The sequence below is a fragment of the Muntiacus reevesi genome, chromosome 13 (genome assembly GCF_963930625.1).
Source record: "Muntiacus reevesi chromosome 13, mMunRee1.1, whole genome shotgun sequence".
Classification (NCBI taxonomy): Eukaryota; Metazoa; Chordata; class Mammalia; order Artiodactyla; family Cervidae; genus Muntiacus; species Muntiacus reevesi.
Window position 1 is genome coordinate 18,735,558 of NC_089261.1, and position 20,494 is coordinate 18,756,051.

The 20,494-nt window shown below is 39.7% G+C and overlaps 1 protein-coding gene across 1 annotated transcript; it reads left to right on the forward strand.

The window, feature by feature from the left end:
* The first annotated feature begins 968 nt into the window (after window positions 1-968).
* Window positions 969-19,653, forward strand: PPP1CC (protein phosphatase 1 catalytic subunit gamma). The gene is made up of 8 exons (XM_065904430.1): window positions 969-1,223; window positions 11,304-11,435; window positions 12,156-12,386; window positions 15,128-15,232; window positions 16,192-16,415; window positions 16,624-16,758; window positions 18,074-18,134; window positions 19,018-19,653. Exons 1-8 carry the CDS (start codon window positions 1,169-1,171, stop codon window positions 19,086-19,088), a joined length of 1,014 nt encoding a protein of 337 aa, XP_065760502.1. The 5' UTR covers window positions 969-1,168; the 3' UTR covers window positions 19,089-19,653.
* The last annotated feature ends 841 nt before the right edge of the window (window positions 19,654-20,494 follow it).

Below are 20,494 nucleotides of genomic sequence, written 5' to 3' on the forward strand. Positions count from 1 at the left end.
ACACGCAGCCTCCGGAGGTGGTACATTTTGGAGGGATCTCCTGGGGAGAGATTATTTGGGGAGGCTGAGAAGCCAAGAGAAATTGACCAAAGTTTCCCGGGGTATCTGCAGAACTGGGGACCCGACCGCAAAGCCAGCGAGTGCAACCACGTCCTTCTCTTCCGGCCTCGAGCTCCGACGCGCGAAATCTGCAAATTCTCCTTTATCTGCTGCACACGCTCGCTCATCTTCGTTCTGGCTGCAATCAGGGTAAACCGTTCCGATGATTATGTAACTTCGCGAGTTCAAGAAAGATAATCCAGAAAGAGATGATGAAATTTTTTGAGGGTGGATTAAAAAGAATTATTCCCCCAAATGTAAGTTACAGAGTGCACAAAAATGTGCATACAAATACCCATATTTCCACCACTCAGAAAGAATAACTTAACATTTTTATTTATCTGGGAGAGGACTTTTAAAATTAGCCATCAAGTATATCTTTCCCGTCCCCCCAAATTCTAGCAAATTTGAAGCCAAAGAGTCAACCTACTTCTCTTTATTATTTCACTGTTCATCTCTACCACAGATTCATCTTAAGGGGATATTCCAGGACACCCAAATTCCCTCCGTGGGCTTTTCACATGGCCAGGTCTGCAAACACGGCCGCAGTGAACAGCGCCCTGCGGAGTCCGCAACCCTCGGGTGCACAGCTGCATCTTCTCCCCCATCCCCAACTCCCGCGTGCAACTTTGCAACTCACGCTCCCGCCAGAGGGCCTATTTGCTCGGCCCGTTTGGCGGAAGGATTCCGCGCGCGAGCGCATTTACTCCCAACCGTCTCCTCCCCATTCCCGCGTTCTGGCCCCGCCTCCTTTCCTCGCCCTGGCCCCGCCCCCTCCCCGGTGCCCTATGGCCCATAAAGAAGTCCCGGCCGGGCCGCTGCACTCCCCCGCGCGCATTCGTGCGCCGCCCGAGGCTGGCTAAGGAGTCGGCGGCCATTTTGTTCTTCTCGTGGTTCCAGTGGGGAGAGAAGGAGGAAGCAGGGAGCGGGGCGGTTGGGGGGGACCCGCCGCGGCTTCTGCCACCGCCGCCACCACCATCTGTGTGCTCGTGGCTTGGGAAAGGAGGTGTGAATCCCGGGCGCGAGCCGGCGGCGGCGCCGCTGCGGGAAGGTCGGCGGTGGGAAGGCGATGGCGGATATAGATAAACTCAACATCGACAGCATCATCCAACGGCTGCTGGAAGGTGAAGGGGGCGGCGGGCGGCTCCGGAGACTCACGGGGGAGGGGGATTTGGGAGGCCTGTTGGGCATACTGCGCCAAGACGAGTGAGCCCCGCGAGTTCGCCCGCGGGCCGGGGACTGCCGCGGGAGGGAGGTTGCCCGGGGTTCCGCACTTGGCCCAACCCGCGGACCCTCCTGGCTCCGCTCATTCATTGCTTGAGGGTGCAGCCTTTCTCCTGGCCGTGAAATTTGAAAACTCCGCTCCCCACCCCCACGTTTCCGGTACGTTCCCCCGTGCGCCCGGCACTCCGGACCAATCTTTGGAGAATATTGGGGGCCCCAGTCCAACCTACTGAACTGCTCGTTCCGAACTTCGTGGTTCTCAGTCTTTTGGAAAGCAATATGATGCGGATATGGATTTCACCAAGCTTGAGGGCTTCTTTCCTAGCCTGCTTATTTTTATTTTTTTGTGAGGCTGGGTTGAGGGCCCCGTTACTTGTTACTTGGTAACGAACGTTCATTCGCAGGGGGATGTTGAAACCCATCTTCTCCTGCCCTCCCAGATATTCTTTTTAAGTTGTTTTTATCCCGGGGAAGTCTCCGCGCTCTTTTCTGAACATGCCTCTGAATCGTGAAACCGGCAGTGATGACAGTTTCGTTAGGATCTTTCCAGTGTGCCAAGCTCTGTTAAGCGCTTTGCGTTCATTGCATTTTGTTGTCTTTTAGTCGCATCAGACTTTCCGATCCCATGGACTTCAGCGTGCCAGGCTTCCCTGGCCCTCACCATCTCCCGGAGCTTGCTTAAACTCATGTCCTTTGAGTCGGTGATGCCATCCAACCATCTCGTCCTTTGTCGTCCGCTTCTCCTCCTGCCTTCAATCTTTACCAGCATCAGGGTCTTTTCTAATGAGTTGTCTCCAGTACTTTGCGTGCATCGCATAAATCATATTAGCCATCGCTTCTAAAGCGCTTACTGTGTTGTCAGACATTTTTTGGAGCTCTTTACACAGATTTCATGTAATACATGAGGTAGATGCTATTATTTTTTTCCTGACTAAGACCTAGAGAAGTGTAGGCACTTGACCAAGGTCACACAGTTAGTGACAGTCAAGTTTCAAACCCAGGCAACCAGTCATTGAAGTCACCCTATGTGTGAAAGAAGGGGGTGTCCAGTGGTTGAGCAAAGGTTAAAATAAATATTTAATTTTGACTGACCTAAAACTCCTGAGGTGTCTGGCGATTGATTTCTATTAATGTGGGGGAGGGATGAAGTTCGGATTTTAAGGAGAGATGCTGAAATAAAATCACCCCTCACCATCCCTAAATTCTAGAGCACATCTATTAATAATAACATCTAATTCCGAACTTTGAAAGAATTCAGATCCCTTTCTTGAGTGCTGGATAATGTAGATTTGGCAGAGTTTTAACTGCATTTTTGCCTTTATATTCTAAAATATTGTTGGACTGTAAGTGCTCAAAGATGGAGTCTAGCGTAAACAATTGGACAGCTCTAGAATTTGCAGATCTTTTAAGTCATGAGAATGAAACTTCTGAAAATATGTTTTCTTAATGTGTGTTAAGGTTTTTTCCTTTTATAGTGTCTCAAAAGAAAAACTCATTAAATGAGCCCCTGAAATGTCACTGCCATTGTGGGTGAAAGCCTTGTTCATTCAGTACCTGGCGCTTATTAGAAGAATCACACTTTTAATGTTAGTTAATATAGTTCTTTGGTTTATGTGAGGCAGCAGTGGGTCAGAAACGGATTAAAACAATTTGCTGTAAGAAAAGAACTTAAATTTTTTTCATTCAAAAATTGTAAATTAGCTTCTGCATGTCTACGCAGGGACATGTGTGGCGAGTTAAGAGTGGGCTTTATTTCTTTGAAAAGCTGGAAAAAAAGGAAGCTGTGGATTAGAAACAGTTTTAAGATTAGTTAAGTCTTAGTTGTGGAGTCGCCCATAACTCTTATATTCATTCAACATCTTGTTAATTTTAATCTTATTTTTTAAATTGTGCTAAGAAATTTGTGCTGATTAACCTGGATCATTTACAGTGAGATCAGTCATTATTTCTTAATAGTTTCTATACATGTTATACTGGAAAACCAGATTTTTTTAACATTTCGTTTTTTTCATTGAAATTAGTAAAGCAGTGCATTTTCATTCTTCAGGAATAAACTAGCTGCTCAACATGCTTAATGTTTTTTTTTTTTCTTCATCAATGTTAAATTGGCAGAGAAACTATTGAAAATGATCTATTGAAAATATATATATGTATATCTTTCCAAGGTAGAAAATGCTGATAAGTTTTGTGATTTTTTTTTTTTTTTGCAGTGCCTCACAAAGTTTTTCCTCTGAAAATTTTCATTAAGAGTTAAGTATACCTAAAAAAAAAAAAAGAGTTAAGTATACCTAAAGATGGAGGGAATGTGAGTTTTATGAACTTGTTGGAATTTTTTACATGTTCGGAATTGTCTCTTTTAAGGTGGAGGAATGTGCAAGCTAGTTGAGAAGTAGCTCAGTGATAGTACTAAAAAGACCATTCAAAAGTGAAGTCTTATCTAACGAAACACCATGCTTTAGCTTTTAATCACTACAGCTTTGCAGTTCTTTTCTACTCTTACCTTGGGAAGATACCAAGGACGGAGGAACCTGGTAGGCTACAGTCCATGGGGTCGCAAAGAGTTGGACACGACTGAGCGACTTCACTAAGGAGGCAGCATTCTGCCACCCACCTGGGAAGGTCTGCCTTGCAGGTGATGAAACCCTCAGATTGTCGCTCTCGTGTTATTCATGTTCACTTGCTTAAATAACTGCACGGTAAAACTTCGGATTTAGAGAATAAATCAGCTGCTGATTTGTCTGGTAGTCCTACTGTGTTGGAGAAAAGTGAGATTAGAGTCAGATTAGCTTTGTAAGTGATCTCAGACAGAGAATGATTGATGACTAGCCATTTTCTTGCAAAGCAGACAGTTGTAACTTCACATCCTGCTTTGAGAGACGCATCTCACCTCTGAAGATGGCGGTTGTCAAACTGCAGGACTGTGTCAGGCTCTGCACAATTGCCTGATTTGCATTAGTGATTTAAATATGACTTCTGTCCTGGCACTCAGACATTTACTAATTTAATCCTCTAATTGGTAAAAATAATCCCTGTGTTTAGTTTTTTGATGTGAAATGAAACATGTTTGTATTGTAATGTTTAAAAAAGACAGTGGTCCCTGGTCCTGAAGATAATAAAGGACAAACATAATGGCACAAAAAAAAAATTCCTAAAATGCTGACCAAGGAAGACAAAAATAATCTTTCTTAAAGAATGAGTTTACACATCAGATCATTTTAACTGACGCTTTTCTTGCAATCAATGATCATAGGGCATTTTGTTGATAAAGACTGTAATCATAAACTTGTGTGTTACTAATACCCTTAATTTCCAAGAAGCCTGTATTGTGAGGACCTCCCCCTCCCCTCCCACATGTTAATTGTATGCTGCATTCTCTCCTACAAGTAAGACCAGAAAGGTCTTAGAGCTGTGATCTGCCACTTGCACCAACCCTAATCCAAGCTGGGGAAGGATTATTCTCTGTGCCCGCAGTACCGCCTCGCCTGTCAGTAGCAGGAGGAAGCAGTGAAGTCTCACAGGATGGGGTGTGTCATTTTGTGGTGCTTGAGGGGATGTAAGCCGCGGGAGCAGGCAGGCTTTCCTCCTCCAAGCTGGGGGAATGGATGCCAGGCTGCACCATGCAATAACAGCACATCCACGGTAGAGATTGGTGAGATTGTTCCTGTTCCATATCTGTGAAACTGCGGTCATGTGCCATTGCTATTCAGTCTGCCTGAGTAGGTGAGGGTTACTGATCTTGAAGCAGGGAGATGATGTACAGACTTGGTCATTTCACTCAATTTACTCTCGAGGATGTTAGTAGACCTTGAAGACTGGAATGTGAAGGAGATAATATCCTGATACGAATCACTGTGTAAATGAGGAAACAGGAAAGTCTTAATTCAAGAACAATTTACAGAATTCTGGGGCAAATTTTTTTATGTTTTAGGATCAGACCACTGTATCCAAACCATGTAAGAATAGATGATTTACTTAATGGTCTTGATGTTTTATCTGAAATCTCCAATTTCACCTTCCCTAGGGCTTACTGGCATCCCTCATCTAGAGGAGATTGTCTGTTACTTATATTAAGGCTTATGAAAATGCCACTCTACTAATGTAGGGTCAGATGTCAAGTCTCATCAAACGTAGGTGGTTAGACTGTAGAGAGTTAAAGATTTTTCAATAAATTGTCTTCACTCTAGGTGTAGAAAACTCAAGGTTCTTCATTGAGAGCAATAGACAGTGTTTTGCAGCTACATCCTGATTCTATATGTGCCTTGAGAAAATTGGTGTCACCTTTAAATGCCCAAAGTATCACACCAGCAGTTAGCACAGTCAAGGCAGGGAGAGAGTGGCTTAGAAATTCCAATGGCCAAAAAGTGGGCGTCTTCCTGCTGGTGACTTTGCAGGAAACTGAATGGTTCTTGAGTAACATTTTCATGGCTTACAGTTTTTGTAGAAAAAGACCTCAGTTGTTTGTGGGAAAGTTTTGATGTTACAGATCCTCACTGTTTTTTGTTTGTTCTGGTTTGAGGTTTTGTTTTCCTAAATTTGTCAAATGTGAGGTTATTGATTGTCACTAAAATAAATATGATGTGGCATATTGTTAAGATTACCACCTTTTTAATAGGATTATCTTATTAGCAAAATCTCTGTTTACTTATTTTTATACTGGTTGTGCCAATTTTAGGTTTTAAAACTTCGTTATAATTGAGCTGAGGCTTTTTGGTAGGTATGTTATTCCTTTTCTATGAACTTCTTTGAACAGTTAAGGGGCAAGAAGAATACATGCTTATCCCTCATAAGTAATCCCAAAGTAGTCTTAAGTTATTTCAAGTTTTTATCAGTTTGTTTACTATAAAATTGCATAGGAGTTTTTATCATGTGCTCATGTGAATGATTTGCCAGATAAATAAATGATGATACAAGTTAGAACAGTCTTTGCTGGTAACAGCCATGATGCAGTTTTCTGAATCTGCCATTTTAGCCAGATAAAAGCTTTTACTCAAAAGTTGCACATTTGGGAATTCCCTGGCCATCCACTGGTTAGTAGGACTCCAAGCTGTCTCTGTTGAGGGCAATCCCCGGTCAGGGAACTAAGATCCCGCAAGCCTCAAAATGCTGCAAAGAAAAAAAGAGAAGTCACGTGCCTAAGACCCAAGTTGACCATTTTAATGTATCAATCACTAACCTATATATGTCCGCTGTGCCTACTGATTTTATTTCCGTACAATACGTAGCACCTGGACTTATGAGAAACATTCTACCTGGAAAATGAAATTCTTTTTTGTTGGAATATTTTGGATCTCATTGGCAATTGTTGAAATAACTTTATACGACTACTTAGGAAGATATCATTAGGAGACAACCCGTGAACTAAACTAACTTCCCACCTTAGGTCTCTTGTTTACATCTCTTCCGTCATGCACGGCACAATGAGGGTTGAAGTAGGTAGTGTTGCTGCTACTTAGTCATTAAGTCCTAGCTGACTCTTTGTGACGCCCTGGACTGTAGCCTGCCAGGCTCCTCAGTCCATGGGATTTCCCAGGCAAGGATACTGGAATGGGTTGCCATTTCCTTCTCCAGGGGATCATCCCAATCCAGGGATCGAACCCAGGTCTCCTGTATCTCGTGCTTGGCAGGTGGATTCTTTACCACTGAGCCACCTGAGCAGGACTGTACTGTTTGCATTTTTTCTTTGTAGCTAATAGCGATAAAACAGATATGCAAGCCTTTGTCTTTTTAATGGTGTTGAAGATGTTGTCCCTAAGATAAACTTTTAGTTTTACAGTTTTTATAGAGGGGTAATTCTCGGTACAGAATGTATAATAATCTGCAGTTACCTGGTTTGTCTTACCTTCTGAATCCTCTATAGAATGTAAACCTCTCAAGAAAAGGGACAAAGTTCTTGTCTCAAGTAGATTGCATCATTTAATTTTTAATGCTTCCTGTTTGTAAGGATACCTTATGATTTTTATATCTCATATCAAATTTTTCTTAAGCACCAATGACTGTATAGAGGTTCAGTAGTTTGTACTATAAAATCTCTTGGTTTAGAAGTATAATGAAAACAAATTCCTTTTTTTTTTTTTAAACTTTTTCATCTTTGTTATTGCTTATGAACTTATAAAATGGCAAAAACAGTTGTACACTAGTTTACTTGCTTTCATTGTTTTCTCACTAAGTTTCTAAGTTAATGCCATATATTTTAAACATATTTTGAAGATGAAGAACAAATTCTTAAATGCGAGGGTGATCTGGTGGAAGCACCATTTCAGAGCTAGAGTCACTTGGGGCCTGGTGTCCTCCTTACAAGCTCTGTGACCTTGGACCACGTCACTGAGCCTCTTCCAGCCTGTAACACAGAGAAGTGCCAGTGTCTGACTTCACGGGATTGTTGTATTGAATGGCACTGTAAGTAAAGCCTCCTAGTGCAGCAGTGCCCAGCACACGGGAAGTGCTCCATAGGTGTTAGCTACAACTAGTACCTGATTCTATGTGATGGACACTGAAAACAGTGAAGTAGATTTTTTATGCTGTCAGCTAATAGGCCATCTCTAAGAAATGCCTGCTGTGTTCATTCAGGCTGCCAAAACCCATTTTGAAATCTTTATTTTCTGTTAGATACATTTTTAAGAGTAATCCTAAATTTTCACAACTAGAAAAATACTCTAGTAAAGCCTATAAGAATGATACTATTGCTTTGTAATTTGAAAACACAGACATGGTTTTTGTTCTTATTTTTTACTAATCAGTGTATAGTCTGGGGTGCATGCTGATTTTAATGCCGCAAGTTAACAGAGATTTATTCAGGCTTCGTTCATGCAACAGGTTTTGAGTACCTACCACGTACTGGCTGTGGGCATGTACACTGCAGGGCTAGTGGTGTGGTCCTGAGGTTTACATTCTACCAGGATGAATAGATGGACGTGAACTGGCAATTATAATACAGAGTGGGTGCTGGTCAGTGTTGGGAGAGCATTTCAGAAAACAAAAAACCAGCTTGTTAAGGGGAGAGAAGATGACTAAGAGGGGTTTTCCAGAGTGAGGTGATACCTAAGCAGTCTCGAAAGATGAGCAGGTATTTGCCGGTTGGTAGATAGTTTTGATGGAGTTTCTGTTTATATGGTTTTATTTCTTGAGCTAATTGTTGGGAATTTAAGAAGCTTTGTGACTGTTTTTAATGAGCACTGTTTAGATATAAGTTAAATCTTGATTTGTTCTGGAAAAATTGTATTTAATCCTCAGTCCACGTTAGGAACACTTTAAATTGTTGGTGTTGCATGGAGCTCTGCCAGGTACCGTGTGATGACCTAGAGGGCTGGGCGGGTGGGAGGAGGTAAGTGTATACCTACTGCTGATTCATAGTATCGTACAGCAGAAGCTAGCACAACATGGTAAGCATTTATCCAATTAAAAATAAATTTTAAAAAGTTGTTAGTGTTGTTCTTTACTAATCTCTGCTCTGATACTTCGGGGACAATCAGATTAAGAAAACTAAAATTATCATGAACTATGTCTAAAGGTTGTAGTGGGAAGCCTCCAAACCAGTAAAATGTGTATTAGCAGCATTGATTTAATCTGATAGCATTCATATTAAAGTGTGACTTGAGTTCCCTATAGGTATAAGTCTTCTAAAAGACTTCCCTTACAAGTGTGGGCCTCTACTGAAAAAGATTCCCTTTGAAACCAGAAGCATTTAGGAGTCCCCTAGCCAAAATTGAAGTTTCCTGTTGGCAGTCTGCCCAACCTTCTGGCTGACTTGTGGTAAAATCACTAATGATTGGGGTTTTCTGGCCAGTAAAGCAACCATCCCACTATCTTTCCACTGGGAGGGTTTCTTGAGTTCTCTCCTATGTGTATGTCTAGAAAGAAAAAATTACTTTGGTTCTGGAAAAAAGTTGGTTTTGTTTCACAAGCAACTCAGTTGCTCTTGTGCGTGTGTCCGTTTACTGTAGTCCCTCAGAGATTATCCTTGCTATGCTTTCCCTTTAGTCGCTGCTTTAATATTTGAGTCGTTTCTTAATGTTTGATCAGAATGAGACTTAGCTCAGTTCCGTGTGTGTTTTGGAGTCCCAAAGAGGTGATTTGCTCAAGACTGAAACCAGTGCAGAAACCTTGCTTCTAGTTGCCAGTCCAATACACGCAACATTTTTTTTTTTGCTGTACCCTCTAAGAGTTTGACTCTTCCCCCTTGTCATCCTTTCTTATTTATTGTCTTTCATTGAAAAAAGTAACACCTTTCCATTTCTGCTCAACTTGTTTCCTCAGAGAATTTCATTTCAGTGGCTATTCAGGCTGAAGGAGCGCTTCCCCTAAGACAGTATTTTTCAGATTTGGGCATAGCCCATTTTAATGGGGAAGAAAAATACTCAGCAGATACCAGGGTTTTTTTAACTTGCAGTTTTTATTACTCTGTAATGTTACTTAGACATTTACAGAACAAAGCTAGATACAAACCAGTTAAACGTATTGCTCTTGTTTAGCATTAGGCTAGATGATTTTGAATTTGAATATATAGCCTTCAAAACTGATAAAGTTTAAATTGACAATATTGATTTGATCTGCTTATCACTTTATATTGGGTTTAATGGTGGAAGGATGTTGGCTTAGTTCTGTACTTGGTCTGGTTCTGTGTTTTTGCTTCAGTTCTAGTTCAGAGAATGCCTCCTTTCTTGAATCTTTTGTATAAAATAAGTGTTACTTTTTTTCTCTTTTTATAAAATAAGTGTTAAGATTTTTATTGCAACCTGATGATAATCAGTCCCCATATTTAACCAGACCCTGGCGCTTCATAAGGGGCTTCCCTGGTGGCTCCCCAGTGGCTCAGGCGGTAAAGAATCTGCCTGCGATGCAGGAGACCCAGGTTAGATGCCTGGGTTGGGAAGATCCCCTGGAGAAGGGAATGGCAACCCACTCCAGTATTCTTGCCTGGAGAATGCCATGAACAGAGTGGTCTGGTGGGCTGCACTCCATGGGGTTGCTGAGAGTCAGACAGGACTTAGAGACTGAACGGCAACAGCAGCCGCTTCATAACTGTAAAGTTAAGGTAAAGTTAGTAATGCAGTGCTGCTTGTAGGAAATGGCAACCCACTCAAGTATTGTTGCCTGGAAAATCCCATGGACAGAGGAGCCTGGCAGGCTGCAGTCCGTGGGCTTGCAAAAGGATTGGGCACAACTTGATGACCAGACAACAGGCAGTGCAGTGCTGTTTGTTACATATTTAATTAATAACTCTAATCTGTTGCAACTAGAGTCAAAACAGAATTTCATTTCTTACTGCTACCTACCTGCTGATAAATGAATTATTATAAGGCCAGAGGCTATCTTGTGCTTCACTTTGATAGTGAATAGAACCCGAGTGCTCTGATGTGATGTGTGCTGTGCCATGATCTCGTCCTCCTTTTTCTCAAGTTTTACCTGTTCCAATTACTAGGAAACCTTTCTCACAACACACACTGACATCCTTTGCCCTGTATAGACATGAGTGTTTTCACAAATTCAGGCCTAGAAAGTTGCATAGTAAAATACCCACAACAAGCATACACTGTGTTTTAATGAAAATCAGCACCGTAAATTTTTTTCATAAGATAAATCTGGGACCATGGAGAGAGACCTGTGGTCCTCTGAAAAACACTGATTGAGACGAGGGAGATCCTGAGCATTTCCAATCTCATATTTTAAAACAAGGAATTGTTAGAACTGACTCACTAGCATGATAATCTCTAAGACCTCCTGCTTTACAAATACTAGTTCATTTATAAGGCTGGAGAAGAGAAGATGATGGGAGGCAAAAAGAGCTGATCTGGTGAGTGGGCTGTAGGTGAACAAGGCCAATTGTTAAGTGTCCTGAAAATAAAGCCTAGTCAGAAAGTAGTTAAACTATGTTTTTGTCTCCTCTTTATTTAAAGCTTGTGCCTTTTCATATATGTTTAATTTTTATATGAAATCTTACTTTGACTTCACTTGACTAAATTGGGGTTTTTCTCCCCCTACAGTGAGAGGGTCCAAGCCTGGTAAAAATGTCCAGCTACAGGAGAATGAAATCAGAGGACTGTGCTTAAAGTCCCGAGAGATCTTTCTCAGTCAGCCTATCCTGCTAGAACTTGAAGCACCACTCAAGATATGTGGTAAGTTTTGGTGCACTGTTACCTTTGGTTATGTGATTAATTGACTGAGTCAAGGGTATATATAGATGGTATATAGATGATGTTATGTTAGCCAATAGAATCATGTACTATTTATGAATAACCTAGAATTACATTATTTAATTGTAGCTTTAGAATAAATAGCTCTAATGGACCTAGTTTACTTAGATGTACTTCAAAATTGCTTAAAATTATTTTGCTAAAGAAATACAAACATTGCAGAAGAAAGGAACGGAAACAGAATGGAGAGCTAAGAAAAGGCCTGGACCTATATATAAGCTTAAAGCAAAGGAAAATACTCTTCGGCATTATCTAGCAGGTAGACATTGAAAGCCAGATGTATTGGTGGATGTAGTGTGTGTGTACCTCTGTTCACATGGGGTCAGGGCTTGTTGAGAGTGCATCACTTCTGCTGGCGCTGTCCCTAGAGACTGAGCTGTTGGATATCTGATACTGATCAGCCAGCCTGAAAGGGAAACCGTGTTACTTGGCAGGAAGGCCTGCCTAGCCATTAATTATCCGTTCTGCAAAATAAATTATTAATTACTTGAGTTTTGTGTATGATTCTGATATACACATACACTTAAAATTTTCACTAAGCTCTGTTGGACTAAATACTACACAACAGTGGAAATTAGTTTTATGTGTGTGGTTTGAACTATACGAATGAAGACACTTTGTAATAAAAATTCTTGCTTCTAGGTGATATCCATGGGCAATACTATGATTTGCTTCGACTTTTTGAGTATGGTGGTTTCCCGCCAGAAAGCAATTACCTGTTTCTTGGGGACTATGTGGACAGGGGAAAACAATCACTGGAGACTATCTGCCTCTTGTTGGCTTACAAAATCAAATATCCCGAGAATTTTTTTCTTCTCAGAGGAAACCACGAATGTGCCAGCATCAATAGAATTTATGGATTTTATGATGAATGTAAGTACTTTCTACAGGAAGATTTACTTATATTGAGTTACGTGGTCATAAACTGAACATGTTTCTGTTAGGATTTGTGAGAATTTACATGTAGTGTTGTCATTTTTCATGCTTACTATTTTGTTAACTAGTTTTTGTCCTGGCTTCTTTCTTGTGGTAAAAATAATTAACATTCGTTACAGTATGATAATGCCCTGGATTCTTGTATGATGTGATGATTAGATTAGGAAATAGTGATAACAGTGGTGATTTCTTTTAAGGTAATTGTTGTGAATAGTTGCAGATAATTTAATTTTTAGTACAACTCTGAGAACCTGTCCAAATAGATAGCTTTGTTTTTGATAACTTTATTGAGATAAAATTTCATCCATTTAAGTGTACAGTTGAGTGAATTAAATTGATAGAATTACATAGCCATCACCACAGTCCTATGTAAGTACTAAGCTACTTTCTGTCTCTATAGGTTTGCCTCTTCTAGACGTTGCATATAAATGGAAACTTGGAATATACAAATAAGTTTTGTAATTTGTAATATAGTTATTTTTCATTTGGCACATCCACACCCAAGAAAAACAGTACTCACTATGTGAAATTGTGCTGAAAGGAGAAAACAGGGCAGCAAGGGGGAGCTAATTAAAAGTATTTGTATAATTTATACATTGTTTGACCCATTTTGAAGGTGCACTTTGAGTTGATAATTGACAGGAGCAAGATTCCCAAAGCCTTGAAAATAATCAGTTTCGGTGGAGTTTTTATTGATGCTGCTGTTTAAGTAACTATAAATTAAAAAAAATTTTTTTTAATCCTTATCTCCATCTCCTTTTTGTATTCATCATTTCTGTGAGTGGGAGTGGTTAAGGAATTTGAATTACTAGCACTTGCCAGTATAATTATAACAAGACTGGTTTTGTCTCTGGCCGTACCCTAGACTATAGTCATAACCTACAGTCTCTCAAGGTGTGGTGTTATTCCATCTCAGTTTCATTTAGATGTGTTCATCTAGTTTATTGGTTAGAAGTACATTGCTAGAAAGGTTACCTTCGTAAACTTAGTCCTCGTACTCACAGCCTCTCCCTTGACTCTATGTATGTACGTAGTCCAAGACCCAGCTCATAAGATGAGGTAGGAGAAAATTGACTATACTTCAGTAAAATTGGAAAAAAAAAAAATGAGGTGGGCAACTGGGACAACTGGAGTTGGGCAAGAAAGATATTTGATGTTGACATTGAGTCTTATCAGAGAAGTGCTAGTAAGGCAGTCACTATTTTAGGTAATGAAATGAGAGGCAGAGAATTTTATAACATTTGTGTTTTAGAAATTTGTTACAGGTACTACTGTTTAGAACAGTTTGCTTTTTACATAGCAGTTAGCCAATATTTTTATGTTTTATTTGATAAAGTTCAAATTCACACAATCTCTTTGTTGTGATATACTTCCTAGTGTGTTGGCTACATCATTTTTTATTAGAAGCCTTAATGATTTAGAAGGTCAGCATTGATTAGTATCAATTTTGACTCTTTGTCTTTAAGACTCATGTAATGAATGACCTTGTACTCCAACTTTTCCCTCTCCCATCAGGCAGGTATAGTTTGCCACCCAGTCTATGGGCCTGAAAGTATCCTGACATAGGTGGCTTTCAGTGGATGGTTTACCAACTTAAAGCATTGATAATTTTGTTAAAATTTACTGTATTGAAAATCTTTATTCAAATGTACATTTCCATGAAGGAATTTAAAAACCACTGCTTAATGTGATAGACTTATTTCCTAAGGGTAACAAGTACTCTATGCTACCATTTCCTCCATTCCCCCTCCCGTGTTATTTTTTTTTATTTATTTATTTTCATTTATTTGTATTAGTTGGAGGCTAATTACTTTACAGTATTGTAGTGGTTTTTGCTATACATTGACATGAATCAGCCATGGATTTACATGTGTTCCCCATCCTGAGCCTCCCTCCCACCTCCCTCACCATCCCATCCCTCTGGGTCATCCCAGTGCACCAGCACCAAGCACTTGTCTCATGCACCCAACCTGGTTTGCCCCTGCCCATGTTATGACTGTAGTCCTGGAAAAGCTGAGGTATCTGTTGGATAAAATGTGAATGTATGTTACACTTTTCTGATGCCAGAGCTGTCTAGTCTGTAGTAATAGGAAACTGCATTAGGGGTTCTGGCTCGGAATCTGAGGATTTGGAAGCTTGAAGAGACCTTGGCAGTCTTCCAGGAATCCTTCTGGAGCCAGATGCTCCTGGTGGTCTGAGGTGGCCTTAGGGGGGAAATGTAGAGAGGAAAGAAAGCAGCAGCCCGGGGCTAAGTTAATAAGATTCTCAGGCAACAAGAGGAATAAGCTTAATTTTTGATGAAGAAGCCGACAGAGTGAGTTGTGAGTTGTTCTTGGTTGCCTTTGGAAATAGGAACCCACCTATGGTTTGAGAGTGGACAGAACAGACTATATTGCAAACAGAATTGGTGCTATTAAATAATTGTTGAGGCTTAATGATAATCCTTAATCAGTATATCTGGAATTCTGTTTTCAGACCTTCTATGGAATTTTAAAATAGTGCATATGAAACTATAAGTTGTTGCTTATAAATCACACATCTCTTAAATATTACATATATCTAATTCTCTCTTTTTTAATAAAAGCATAGTTTTTTAATATTGCCTTGGAGGACTTATCCTGAGAGTATGTACCTGCAGAACACCAGTCTCTTGTTTAACCATCCCAAAATTTTCACAGGTAAAAGAAGATATAACATTAAACTATGGAAAACTTTCACAGACTGCTTTAACTGTTTACCGATAGCAGCCATCGTGGATGAGAAAATATTCTGCTGTCATGGAGGTTTGTGTGCTGATTTTAATTCCACGTAGATTTGGATTCTTCTAAAGAGTATACACTTTGACATTGATGAATTAACATTCAGATGACTTCCTCTGTGAGGCGACTCTCCTGTACTGCTGTGTTACACCAGGAGGCCACTATGGCACATCCAGGATCATCCAGATTCAAGTCCAAAGTATGCAGTTGATTTGTTACAGGGAATTCTAGGCTCTGTAACAGCCTTGAAAATAGAGTAGAAAGTATTTTCGAATGTAAAGTAAACAATGAAGATCCTCTAGGATACTGAAAATGTGAATGTACTTTCCCCTGGACTGTTTTTGATCCTTTCAGAAATTTCTCTTAGATGTTAAAAGTTATTTTGTTTGGTGGTTGTACTTTATATGATGTAATTAAAATAGTAATTGCAAAAAATTAAAAAATAGTAATTGCAAAGAGGATATCTTTTCATCTGTGTCAGAAGTTAGACAACCATCAAAAAGCCAACTCAACTATATTTTAATAAAACCACTATCCTTTTCCTCTTTATGTACTTATATACTGGTTTTGGTAGAGTTGGACATGTGATTTCTAAAGTCAGATTGAGAGCCAGTTACATCTGAGCTGGTTTGACTTTACAGTCCTTGGCCAGTGCAGGTTTTCTAGAAAGCTTCATCACCTGAGTGTCTGCATCTTCTACGCCCAGTCACTACAAGTGGTCATTAGGGTGCTGTGAATGTTGAAGTAACTTTCCTTGTCCTGTTCAGGCACATACTGCCCCACACATTATCGCATGTAACAAGTTCCAGTGCGCCCCCCCGCCCCTTTTTAACAAAAACTAATAAGATAACCAAAGATTTCATGGAAGTTTTTGTAAGTCATTGAGTCTCTCTGTAGAGAAAGGGAAATGTTTAAGTGCTAACTTCCCTTTTAAAATTCTGTTTTCTTCCATTTTGGGTTTTTTTTCCCCCCTCATTTAATAGGTTTATCACCAGATCTTCAATCTATGGAGCAGATTCGGCGAATTATGCGACCAACTGATGTACCAGATCAAGGTCTTCTTTGTGATCTTTTGTGGTCTGACCCCGATAAAGATGTCTTAGGCTGGGGTGAAAATGACAGAGGAGTGTCCTTCACATTTGGTGCAGAAGTGGTTGCAAAATTTCTCCATAAGCATGATTTGGATCTTATATGTAGAGCCCATCAGGTATTGATTTTGAATTTTACATGTACACTTAAGAGCATGTGTGTGAGCACAGATTCTCCTTGTTGATTTTGGTGGGTAGGTATTGCTTATTTATACAAAATGTCTCTGGAAGTGACCTACAGGATATCAGGCTCAATGGGAAACTGAAGAGTGGTTTTACTCACCTAAAATTTGCACCTATTCACATTGAAAACATTTTCTCTCCAAGGTGGTTGAAGATGGATATGAATTTTTTGCAAAGAGGCAGTTGGTCACTCTGTTTTCTGCGCCCAATTATTGTGGAGAGTTTGACAATGCAGGTGCCATGATGAGTGTGGACGAAACACTAATGTGTTCTTTTCAGGTAGAGGATGTTTTCAGCATTGTTTCCTTTTATTGTGTCTGCATTTTATTGATTTTTTTTAAAGTGCTAATTTCTGCCTATATTCATTTATGTAGAGTAGACTGAAAATTTTTATTTTCCCTTAATTGGTGTTCTAGTTTAGTAATGAGTGAATTCCTTTTAAAGGAGTGAAATGATTGTAGAACTTTTGCCCCAAGTAGTGAATTTAACTTAAAATCATGGTACATTACTGTAAGTCTAAAGCTACAGTGTTAGTACAACGTTCAGCTGAAATTAAATCACCACTTGCACATGAAAGTAGTACTTACTGCCATGTGCCAGATGTGCCATGCGATTACTCAGTTCTCCCACTACGTCTCTGTTCTTAAAAAACCTCTGTTGATTGACCATGACATCATTTGGCCTTCACTTGGCACAAAAGAATCATTTACACATAGCTCAGTTCAGTCGCTCAGTCAAACTCATGTCCATTGAGTCAGTGATACCATCCAGCCATCTCATCCTCTGTCGTCCCCTTCTTCTCCTGCCCCCAATCCCTCCCGGCATCAGGGTCTTTTCCATGAGTCAACTGTTGTCATGAGGTGGCCAAAGTATTGGAATTTCAGCTTCAGCATCAGTCCTTCCAATGAACACCCAGTTCTGATCTCCTTTAGGATGGACTGGTTGTCACGTAAAAGTGAAGTCACTCAGTCGTGTCTGACTCTTAGTGACCCCATGAACTGTAGTCTACCGGGGTCCTCTGTCTATGGGATTTTCCAGGCAAGAATACTGGATTGGGTTGCCATTTCCTTCTCCAAGTCACGTAAAGCCTACTGCAACTTTTTTCTCATTCAGTCACTATGATTAAACTTACATGACTTCAGGCTCACCCAATCATAAACAAAAACACAGCCACTGAAGTCAAATCATCAGTTAACTGAATTAAAACAAGTGGTTTTTTTTTTTTTTTTTAGTTATCAGGGAGTTCTTGCAACCGCCAGAGATTATGACATGATCCCCTATGGGTTTGAGAAACACTGTTCTAAAGAACTTTACCCCCTGTGTCAGAAGGGATACCTAAAGGTGTGACTTCAAAAAACTGTCATTTTATCCAGAGGCGAAACAAGTTGTTCAGATCATATATCATAGCAGCTCATAAGAGTATTTATTACCAAAATGTTTGTCAGCTTGGTTTGTATTAATATGCCAGTGGAGCCTTCAAAGTTGTTGGGGCAATTTTAAACAAAAAAACTTTCTGAACAAAACATTTGAGTGAAATGTAAGACTTGATGTTAAGTGTATTTCCTAAAACGCATTGTCTTCTGAATCTTTGCAGATTTTAAAGCCTGCAGAGAAAAAGAAGCCTAATGCCACGAGACCCGTCACACCTCCAAGGGGTATGATCACAAAGCAAGCAAAGAAATAGATGTCATTTTGATACTGCCTAGTTGGGACTTGTAACATATAGTACATAACCTTCATTTTTAAAACTGTAATGTGTATTGGTCAGCTTGCTCAAATAGTGTTTGTGGGGCTCCCCCTTCCATTTTTGACTTAATGAATGGTATTTGCTGGTTATAACAGCAAATGATAGATTCTCCACTCCCAAGGAAAAATGTTTTGTTTAGTTACCTGTTCCTTTTACAAACAACATTAATGATGGTGTTAAAGCTGTACACTCAGGACAGTGTCCCCTGTCTAAGGGGTGAGTGTACAACTGATGTTTTTTTAAATCAGTACAGCCCATGAATAATGTAAATGCTCATTTTCTTTAGGATATAAAGAGAGCCCTAGGGTGCTCAATCTGTACATGTTATTGTCATAAAATGCATACTGTTGGATACAAACCACTGTGAACTCTTGTTTCAAAGGGATTGCTTTTTTTTTCCTCTCGTTGTCTTATCATGTACAAACTAGTTTTTATAGCTATCAACATTAGGAGTAACTTTCAACTTTGCCAGCATCACTGGTATGTATATTTAATTAAAGCACACTTTCCCCTACAGTATACCTAAAATGACGATTAAAGCCATTATTTTAAATGTTTGTGACTCTTTTCCTGAAGCCAAAGTTTCTGTTGAAATATATATTAACACTCCCCTAAGTAAGTACAAGGTGGCATGGTTGTGTACACCTGTCACCTTTATGGGGATTCAAAAACAGGTTTTTGAGTTTGAATAGCAGTTAGTAACATAGTGCTGTTTAAGCTATTAATGATTAAAGTTAATTACATTTTGTACGATTTCCATATAGTCTATTCATTAAGTAATCTTTTTACAGTTACATCAGGCCTGAACCCGTCCATTCAGAAAGCTTCAAATTATAGAAACAATACTGTTCTATACGAGTGACCGATTATGCATTCTTTGGCCTACATTCTTTATTCTGCGATGAAGTTGAGGCTTATAAGTCAAAACAAAGGAACTAACTTACTATCCACCAGTTTATACAGAACTCACAGTATCTATGACTTTTTTAAACTAAGATCTGTTAAAAAGAAATCTGTTTCAACAGATGACCGTGTACAATACCATGTGGTGAAAATTAATTCAGACTTATTAAATGATGAACTTGTTAAATCCTCTCAGTGTCAGTTTATCAGCACGATACACACAGGAGAACTGTTGATGGCATATTGGATAGATTTTAATGAATAAATTGCTCTGGAAACCACACAGTTTCAATTTGGATTTGTCTTCCTTCAAATAGTCTGTCTTCCAAAGATGGATTGTAATATGGATGCTCATTCTTCAAATTCTTATTGGATATAACTAAGTTTCTGAAGTAGAGAGATGAGATTGAACTATATTGGGAGGTGTGGGACTTGATGAGTTGTGTGACATCATCTGTATCCATATTTTTTGTCTGGGTTTGTTTGAACTTGGCAATAAAATTCAAGAGCTACTTTTTAAATTATTCTAAGTCAACTACCAGTGTTTTTATACACAAACCTTTGCTCTTTTCTCTTCCCTAATTCATAAGAAACACAATGTTGTGTCCTACATTTTTCACAAGTGTGTTGAATGCATATTAATTTCTCCGGTACATTAAAAGTGGATGGAGAGCATGTCATTTGAAAAGCACATTCTTCTATCAAAAACTGGTTGTCTCTTAGGGAGTTGGAAGAGGACCACCTAGTGGGGATTGTTTGAACCAACATTTGCTTGTGGGAGAAAGGAGCATAGTTTGTACTGCAAGCCCTGGCCCTGAGGCATCTGCCGTGTCTGTGCCCCAGTGTGCTCTTGGGTGACCTCGTGAGTTCTAGCTCCTTCCAGCTCCTTCCTGCTCTACATATGTGACAAATTGAGAGTTTGCTTATTCTACTTAAGATATTCTCCCAGGTCTCTAATGGAAGAAGATGAACAAGTTGTACCAGTTTCATGGATCTGTAATCTGTGCCTTGAACATTATCAATTGTATCACTTCCAGGATTTCAAAATCCTCGAAGATTGTAGAATTGAGCCATTTGTAACCCACTGGGCTTGGGTTATAAAGTGTGGAGTGTAGTTCGTAGCTCAAAATTCTTGTGAAAAGAAGCACAGCACTGGTTAAGTAGAGAACAATCAACCTTTGGTTTTAGGACATGAGATCTTAGGAGAGACTCAGATAACTTCAACTTAGTATGTGAAGACACAACTTCAGATTTTGCCTTGTAGATCCCAGTCTGCACTAACCTTACTCTCTCATTTGTCCTTGTTGCCATGTGCTGCTCAGGGAACATCTGCCTTTATACAAAATCAAGGTCCCAGCTCCTCCT